Source organism: Natrix helvetica, assembly GCF_964273705.1.
Source record: "Natrix helvetica genome assembly, chromosome: 4".
Lineage (NCBI taxonomy): Eukaryota > Metazoa > Chordata > Lepidosauria > Squamata > Natricidae > Natrix > Natrix helvetica.
The window spans coordinates 71,023,636-71,033,754 of NC_138550.1; the positions used below are offsets into that span (position 1 = coordinate 71,023,636).

A 10,119-nucleotide genomic window follows, 5' to 3' on the forward strand; every position below is an offset into this window, starting at 1 on the left:
ATAAATCTACAAGATCCGTGATGGCGAATCTATGGCACATGTGCCCAAAGTGGCGCACACAGCCATGTCGCTCAGCACGCGCAGCCATGTCGCTCGGTATGTGCACCCTTACATGTTTTTCTTTCGGGTTTCTGGCACACATGCGCACGAGATGATCAGCTGTGCTTCATGTGCACAGCAGTGCCAAAACCCAGTGTCTGCATGTGTACCGGCCAGCTGATTGTCAGGTGCACATGAGCCCCAGAACCCAGAAGTTTGGCTTTTCTGGAATGTGATCCCTTCGTTTGTGTGGCAGTGCCAAAAACTGGCCTGTGCATGTGCACTGGCCAGCTAATCATCTGGAAATTCAGCTTTTCTGGAATGCAGCCCCAACAAGAGCGTGCACATGCAACATTTCCACACTAACTTTTTGGCACTCGGTGCTGAATCACCATCACTGTACTAGATAAAGAAGAACTGGCACAAAAAATAAAAAATGCTAAACAGAACTTTTTTGAAAACACAAATAAACCAGGAAGATAATTGGTATATAAATTGAAAACAGAGAAAGAGAAGAAATTGATACATAGGATGGTAGATGAGAAAGGAACTTTATACTACCAAAATGAGGATGAAAAAAATAATAATTCAATATTATTATGAAAAGTTGTATGAGCAAGAAAACGTTTCAAAAGAGAAAATTAAATAATATTTGGAAAAAGCAGAACTAGCTAAAGCAGTGTTTCCCAACCTTGGCAACTTGAAGATGTCTGGACTTCAACTCCCAGAATTCCCCAGCCAGCATTCGCTGGCTGGGGAATTCTGGGAGTTGAAGTCCAGACATCTTCAAGTTGCCAAGGTTGGGAAACACTAAGCTAAAGTACCAGAAAAAGTAAAAGCTATATTAAATGAACAAATATCTATGATGGAATTGTCATAAGCGATTAAGAGACAAAAGAGCAATAAAACACCAGGACCAAATGGACTGCCAGCAGAATTTTACAAATGTTTACAAGATACTCTAGGCCCATCAATGGAAGTCTATAATGAAATATTGATTGATGCGAAGGTACCAAATTCGTGGATGGAAACAAATATTACTTTGATTCCAAATGAAGACTCGGATTTAATGTACATAAAAACTACAGGCCCATATCTTTACTGAATGCTGACTATAAAATATATTCAATGATGGCAGAGAGACTAAAAAGGTTTCTAAATGAATTTATACATTTAGACCAAAATGACTTCTTGCCTAAGAGACAGATTAAAAACAATATGAGAATGATTTTAAATACATTGGAATATTATGAAGTACATCTTGGAAAACAAATGGTGTTGATCTTAGATGTGCAGAAAGCATTTGATAATGTAAATTGGCAATTTATGTTGTTACAACTAAAATCTATGGACTTTGGTGAGAGATTCATTAACATGATTAAAGGCAATATACCAGTGATGGCGAACCTATGGCACGCGTGCCACATGTGTGCGCTGGCCAGCTGAGTTCACCTTTTTAAAAGCTATTTTTCGCCTTCCCCAGGATCCAGAGGTTTTATAGGAGCCTGGGGAGGGCGAACAGAGCCTCCCCCGCCACCCCCCCCGGAGGCTTCAGGGACCGTCCGGAGGCTTCCCTGAAGCCTTTGGAACGCTTAAAACAACCCTCCGAGCAAACTGGAAGTGACTTCCGGGTTGCTCGGAGGGTCGTTTTAAGCGTTCCGAAGGCTTCAGGGACCGTCCGGAGGCTTCCCTGATGCCTTCAGAGCGCTTAAAACGACCCTCCGAGCAACCCGGATGTTTGCTCGGAGGGTGGTTTTAAGCACTCCGAAGGCGTCAGGAAAGCCTCCGGACGCTCCCTGAAGCCTTCGGAACGCTTTGCTCGGAGGGTGGTTTTAAGCGCTCCGAAGGCGTCAGGGAGCGTCCGGAGGCTTCCCTGATGCCTTCGGAGTGCTTAAAACCACCCTCCGAGCAAACATCCGGTTTGCTCGGAGGGTGGTTTTAAGCGCTCCGAAGGCGTCAGGGAAGCCTCCGGACGGTCCCTGAAGCCTCCGGAGGGCCTCCGCGGGGGTGGGGGAGGCTCTTTTCGCCCTCCCCAGGCTCCTATAAAGCCTCTGGAGCCTGGGGAGGGTGAAAAAAGCATGTAAAAATGGGGGGGTCACGCGTTGTGCGTGCATGCGCACTGGGGGGGGCCGCGTTGCATTATGGGTGCGGCACGCCCGCACATGACCCCCCTGCGCTCCCCCCACTTGTGGCACGGGAGCCAAAAAAGGTTCGCCATCGCTGCAATATACCATAAACAAATGGAAAAGGTGATGGTAAATGGAGATGACAGAGAATTTTAGTTATTAAAAAGGCACAAAACAAGGATGTCCACAATCTCCTTTACTATTTATATTGACATTAGAAGTGCTAAATAGAAATATTAGACAAGATATAGAAATTAAAGGTATGGAAATAAAAAGGAATATAAATTACAGGCATTTGCAGCCAATTTGATCTTTATCTTGGAAGACCCACAAGAAAATGGACTTAAACTAATTAGAAAAATGGAAGAATATGGTGAAGTTGCAGGACTGAAAATAAAGAAAAAACCAAAATAATAATTAAAAATGTTACAGACAAACAGAAAAAACAATTAATGAGGGAAATAGGTATACAGATAGTCAAGAGAATTACAAAATATTTAGGAATTCAACTAATGGCAAGGTGTGTAACAATTAAAGAGGATAACTATTATAAATTGGTGCAACAAATTAAAATGGATTTGGAGAAGTGGAAAAATCTACTACTATTATTGATGTGAAGAGTAGTCACTATAAAAATGAATATCCTGCCAAGATTGCTATATTTATTTCAAACAATACCAATAAAACTGGGAAAAATATTTTGAAGATTTAAATAAAACAATATTAAAATATATTTAGCAAGGGGAAAAAAGCAAGGAAAAGCTTGCAAATGTTGCAAAATTCTAAAAATAGATGTGATTTTGGCTACCAGATTGGGAATTGTATTACCAGGCTTTGATACTTACTTGGTTGAAAGAATGGATTGGCTTGAGGAACAAAGTCTATTGACCTTGGACGGACATGATCTTGAACTACGTTGGCATGCTTTTTTATAGTTAGAGAAAACAAAATACATAGCTATTTCCAAAGACATTATGTTAGAAACACATTATTATATGGGAGGAAATTAAAGAACAACATTATTTGAAAATACCAATCTGACTTTCCATAATGGATGCTCTGATTTATCCAAATGTTATTGATATAGAGAATGTTACCAGATATAAAGATATTTTAAATGAAAAGGGGGAACTTAAAACTAAACAGGAATTGAATGATCAAGGGGTTGAGATAACATGGTGGTCATACGTGCAGATACGATCTAAATACGAGAAGTATGTTAAAGTATATGGTTTAAATAAATAATTAACAGAACTAGATCAGATATTAACAGGGACAGATGAAAAATTAATAATGAAAATATATATCTATTTATTAAAAATTAAAATGGAAGATGAACAAGTAAAAGAGACAATGATAGTATGGGCTAAACGTTTTGGCTATTCAATTAAATGGCAGAAATTATGGAATAAAAATTATAAATTAAAAATGTCTACTGCACACAAAGAAAATCTTTATAAAATGTTTTATAGATGGCATTTTCCGCCCTCAAGGTTAGCAAAGATATTTAAGGATAAATCTGCAAAATATTGGAAATGTCACCAGATATCTGGTTCATACTATCATATGTGGTGGACATGTTAAAAAGTGAAAACATATTGGACAAAAATACATACATGGCTTGAAAAAATGATAAAACAACATATAGATTTGAAACCAGAGACGTTTTGTTGGGCATTTTACCAGACAAGTATAACAAGGGGAATGTGTATCTGATTTTACATGTATTGACTACAGCGAGAATAGTATTTGTACAACAATGGAAAAGTGAAGAGATCACAACAGACGAAGATATGATTAGAAAAATATTAGAATGTGCAGAAATGGATAAGCTAACACTTACAATTAAGGAAAAGAAAGAAACTGAATATTTTTTGACTTGGGACTTATTTTATCAATGGCTAGCTGACAAAAATAGGAGCTAGAAATAGGGAAATATATGAAAGGATTAGTGATATAAAGAAGATAGTTAACTTGGTTAAACAAATAGTATGATTATTACTGTCATTAATATTAATGTAATTGATATTAATGTAATGAATATGGTTGTAAACACTGTGATTATTATTTCCTAAAATGATTTGTACCCAGACAACACAATGAAAAAATTGAAATTTTTGTATGCTATAAAATAAAAACTTATTACAAAAAAAGAGAGTAATCTTTCATGATTCAGGATCAAGCCTGCCTATAGAAATTACAGGACAAAAAATGCATCTATATACACGTCTGCTGTTCAGGCATTTTACCTTTATTGGACTGCCTCATTTGTTCCTGCTCAGAAAAACTCCTTTCAGCAAAGAGTTGTGGCATTTGCTTCATGGAGTATATTTATGCCAACTTTTCAAAGACAGGTTGAATTTGTTCAACCCATCTTTGAGAAATATTATACATGTGCCTTTGACAACTTTCTGTTGCAGTTCATCATATGGAAGCATTATCACTTAAAGTTGAAATCAGCATATGAACTAACCTTGTTGAATTTAATTTAAAGCTTGCCATACTCCTTGTGGGCTTATCACCATCTATATTCTAAAGAACATTATAAAAACCATAAAAGCAGCAAGGGGCACTCACTCTGTCCATCTTGCGAAAAGGATATTTTCCGGCAGGATTTTAAATGATGACCTGAGGACCAAAGTTCTTTGTTTTCACCTTCCAAACAGGAGTATGAGTATCTGTAATTATGATTTTAAAATGGAAAGAGAAGCATCAGGCAGCTGTTCAAACAATTCCTGCATCCAATAGTGCCTACCTTTAACCAATACAGATATACCCAACTATCTTCTTTTGCTACTATTCATATACACATACCTCATTTATACTGCATACATCTGCAGTAAACAGTAACATACATGCATACACATACACACACACACACCTTCCCTAATCTGCCAATCACACCCTACTGCACTAAGTGTTTGTTTCTCCAGCAGATACAGAATCTCCCTCTTCCTATCAGTCCTCAATCTCTCCACCACCAGAGAATCTGTTTTATCAACATCATACACTTTCTTCCATTACACAAAATAACGTTATCTTTTAAGACAGGGGTCCCTAACCCACAGGCCGTGGTTCACTAGTGGCCCTTGGCAGGGGTGGGATCCTACCAATGTAGCAACTGGTTCACTTTGCATGCATGCACAGTTACCCATCACTCCGACGAATAGCTGATTACACAGCAGGGGCAGCAGTGCTCGTGCATGTGCGTGTTGCACGTGTGTGTGAAATTCGCTGTTTCCCAATAAAAACAGGTATGGAGCAGGAGCGGGTGGGCAAGCATGAACCAGTTTGCTCTCCACTGCTTACCGGAACTACCAGTTCGCCTGAACTGGTCCAATCTGGTAGAATTCCACCCCTGGTCCATGGTCTGTTTGAAACTGGGCTATGTGAATGGTGGGCAAGCATACATGTGTGTGTGTAGCTCCACTTGCATGAGTGGTGGGCACTTTCATTTGTGTGAGTAGTAGGCATGTGTGCCTGTTGCTTATGCAAATGGAGCTGCACGCACGCACCTATGACTCACAGGGAACCATCCCGTCTCCTTATCAGGCCAAGCTGGAAAGGTTGGAGTCTGATGCTTTAAAAGACATACAGACATGCACCTAATTTCTCTTTCTACCCACACAATCCCTATTGTATAATGCGTTTTCAAATAATCTTTTTATATATAGAGAGATAATCATGTTTTGGCACTTTTACTGTCTTTTTTGTGGCAAGCCAACAGATTCTGTCTGCTCTAATCTGTAACTACTTTATTCTCAGTAAAGTATACTTTTTTAGGGGGAGGGGGAGCCTTTCTTTGCTAATTAAACTAAGTAGATGGATGACATTGATTTAGTCACAAATACACAGACCCCTTCTCTCTCTCTCTCTCTCTCTCTCTCCCCCCATCTCCCATTAATAAAGACAGGAATATCCTCTCCATCTCTCACACATAAGCAGAAATACACAGAAATTTTCTTTCTAGCACATACAATATTGTGGATGGTCCTGATACAAACAGGTCTCCCTTTTTCAACCATACCTACCACTTCTACCCACATCTCTCTCTCAGCCACACTTGGATCAAAACTCTTGATCACTTGCAATCTCTTCTCACAACTGCACATTTTCTGGCCTGTTCACAAAAAACAGATCCCCTCTCTCAGGAAGACATGTATTTGATGTACATCTACCCAAATATCCCAAAGCTTTTAGTCCACGGCTGTTAAACTCATGGCCCATGGTCCAGATGTGTCACGCACTGGCCACACCCATGCCCAGTTTAGTGAAGGGGAAAAAATGTCCCGATATGTCACATGACGACGCCATGACGATGCAAGTTTGACAACACTGCTTTAGTCAGTCATACAGATGCCCTTCCTATGCTTTTTCCCTCTACAGGCAATTGCTTTTATCAGCTATAGACACACAACCTTAGTCTCTTAATTGTACACAAAGCTTCTCTTCCTCTCTCTCAATTATGGACAGCACCCCTCTATCAATGACAGACACTGTTTCTTAAGCAGGTCTCATCATCCTACACAGAGATTCCCACCCACACATACACAGCACTCTTTAGCCACACACCATCTCTATCTCATATCTACTCTCCAAAACTCTCCTTAATGTCTCTCTGGTTCCTCTTTGGATAAGAGAGCATAGCTTTCAGCCACAAAGAGCCAATCTCTTTGTACTTCTTCAACATACAGATATCTTCTTTCTCTTTTAAATCACTCAGCAGAAAACCCCTCTCCCCCCCAAAAAAAGTAGAATGGTCTCCTTTCTCCAAATGACCAACCTGTCCTCTTTCTTAACTACATGTATACAATTACAACTTCTTGCTTCTTGTTCTTACATACACAATCACACACCCATCAACAATTACATATTCTGTTTACCTAGGAAGAAAAGCCAGCGTCGCGATGAGACAACGTGCGGTCTCGACAGTCTGAGACCGCCGTTGATACTTTTATCGCTGCATGGTCCATATGGACCTAAACCGTCCCGAAGAGACAGTGAACAGGGAGACAAATCCTTGCTGGTCTCAGGGACATCGCAAAGTCCCTGATTGACCCAAGGGAAGCTCTCCAAGCCGGCGGTAAACAGACAGCCCCAGGCTGACAAAGTCGGAGACGGCTCTGGAAAGAAGGCAGTGAAAGTGAGTCCATCTGGTGAGATTTTTTCTTTGAGAATGATTGCCCAAAGAAACTTTTTTTAAAGATATTCTTTAAGCAAAAGAATAAAGCGGCAAAATTTATCTTTATTGGACTGCCTTAGAAAGTTTTTTTTTTCCTTTTTCTTTGTAACAATGTTTTGTGGATTGAAGTGATCGTAATTCTTCCCATTTCTCCTCTTAAGTGAATGAGTGGATTTTTCTTCTTCTATTCTTTGCTACCTTATTTTTTGGCTGAACTAAAATCTTTTATTATTCTACCAATCCTCCCTACTACTGCTTATTAAATTTCATTAAAGACACTTAAAGACCTTTGTTTTCCATAAGCTTGAAATAAATAGGAGAAAGTTTGAATCTGTCACTCGGAAGCCAGAACTTGGGTTTTGGGTTTTTTTGAAACAATGTATCCTTTGTTCTCTCTCCTTTGATTTTACTGACTCTGTAACTGGAGGGTTTGCAGCTTACTTGTGGAGACTGATAAGGACTCAAGGGCACGGACTGTTTTGGCAGGTGCTTTTGTGAAATATTTTGGCAAGGGAGGGAAAAGAAAAGAAGAAGATAGAACCCTTCCTTTTTGAAAAAACTAAAAGGAACTTGTGCTTAAGTCATTTCAAAATAAAGGCACTTATATATATATAAAAAAGACATTGAAGGCTAGAGTGACAGTGGATTTTAGACTCCTTTTTTCTTCTTTCTCCTCTTTTTTCTTTTTGGAAATATGTATCAATATGCAGATGAGGAAACCTTAGGTTTTCAAGATTTTTTGGTTGGAATTCAAAACATATTGGAAGGATTTGGGAGATTTGAGAAGAAGTTGGATAGATTATTGTTGGATAGATTATTGCAAAAGATGAAGGGGTTGGAGCCCCCAAAATTAAAGAAGAGAATGAAGATATAGAAGATAAAGATAACAGATGAACTTACTAATGGAGCATTTATGAGTGAAAGTGGAAAGAAGGGAATATGGAAAAGTGAATTTGATAATCTGGAGCTCTATCCCTTGTGTCAAGATATGGAATTAATGATGGAATTAAGAGAAACAGTTCCAGAAATACATTTGATAATCAAAGATATGCTAATTTCAATACCAGTTCAAGGGCGACGAGACTACTTGAGAGATATTTTAAGCAAAAAAGTGCGGAGAGAAGTTTTTAAAAACCTTATAAAGAAGTTAATAAAAGAATTGATGCAACAACTGGCAAAAGAGATAAGACTGTTCTGTTACTGGAAAGATACAGGTTGATAATGTTGATGTTAAAAAAGTTAGTTAATTTTTTGGTGATTAATAAGTAGGACGTTGTAGATGCTTTTAGATTGTTTTTTAAAATGTTTATTCATTAACAAATAATTCGTTACGATAATAATAATGAAATAATAATTTTAACTAGTAAAAGCAACTTGGATATAAACCACAAATTGAGACGAAAAAAGATTTATTAATTTTATTAACAAATTTGTGTTTAGATTTTGTTATAAAGATGTAATTTTTCTTGGATACTTATAAACTTTATTAACAATTTTTTTGTTTAGATTTTGTTATAAAGATGTAATTTTTCTTGGGTCTGATGAGAAGAGATGTGATATAAATAGTAAATAATTTTTACCTAATTACAATAATAATAAGGAAATGCTAATGGATAATGCTTAACGATTTCTACATGTGTTGGCATTGGTAAAAGCAATTAGATATAAGCCTTAAAAGGGGGGGGAATGTTTAGATATCTTATTAATTGATTTTTTTTCTTTCAGAATATGTTATGAGGTAACTATTGGAGGTTTATTGGAATAGTTAATGAATGCCAGTAGGTGGTTGTATCTTTAAATACAAATGATTCCAGATAAAAGCACGTTTAAATAATTCTAGTTAAATGAGAATGGTGGTACATTGATAGTAAAATACTATCGATTCTTGACTTAAATGTACAATTCAATATGAAGGAAGTATAAATAATGATTGTGGTAGTAACACACGAAATCTATTTGTAACCAATTGACACACTTTCTACAAGATGTAATGAAGGATGATTCTTTTTTTGTGTTTCTGTTTAATTAAAATAATAAAAAAATTTGGAAAAAAACAACAACAACTACATATTCTCTTTCTCCAACACATCTTATTTGACTTTTTGGTATGATTTCTACTAGTGACTACACCGGATCTTCTAAAGTCAGCCCAACATAACAGTAAATAGGAAAGATTCCATACTAGCTCTGGGATGTCTGGAAGCCACAAGGTTCTCTAGGTCTCAAGTGAGGAAATGGTTTTAGCTTTAGAAACATTTCCTGTTACTAACCATCACAGAGATACTCTTTAAACAGATACTTCCTCTCAAATGTGTTTTTTCTATACAGAGAGATGGATATTCATTCTCTCTTAAACATATACAGTTAGCCTCTCTCAATCTGTAACCATACATAAATCCTTTTTCTCTTAGTCAACTGTATAAAATCTAACAATGGAAACATACATGCTTTTCTTAAACACTTACACAGATTCATCTCATTGAACTACTGATGCACCAGGGAGGTTTTTTTACAATCTCCATATACCTGATACAAGAAGAAGGCTCAACCAGTAAATTTATCTAAGAAGTTGAACTCACACATAGACATCACCATCAACATCTCCAATAGCTATGATGTCCCGGAAGGGGTGAAAGTCAATGGTATTTGCTGCTGCCTCAAAGAAAATGTCTTCAGGAGTATCATGGAGTCTAGGCTCCAGTCCAAGTTCTTTCTCATCTGAATGTTCCTGGATGGAGTAGACAATAAGATATAGTAATTAAATCTTCATAG

The 10,119-nt window shown here is 37.6% G+C and overlaps 1 protein-coding gene across 1 annotated transcript in view; it reads right to left on the reverse strand.

Annotated features, from left to right (window-relative positions):
- Window positions 1-10,119, reverse strand: part of WDR55 (WD repeat domain 55) — a 50,657-nt gene that overhangs the window by 39,166 nt on the left and 1,372 nt on the right. The window contains exons 2-3 of the mRNA XM_081950906.1: window positions 9,927-10,075; window positions 4,743-4,843 (exon numbers count right to left, since the gene is read on the reverse strand). Coding sequence (XP_081807032.1) covers window positions 4,743-4,843; window positions 9,927-10,075 — 250 coding nt within the window. The remainder of the gene's footprint in view (window positions 1-4,742; window positions 4,844-9,926; window positions 10,076-10,119) is intronic.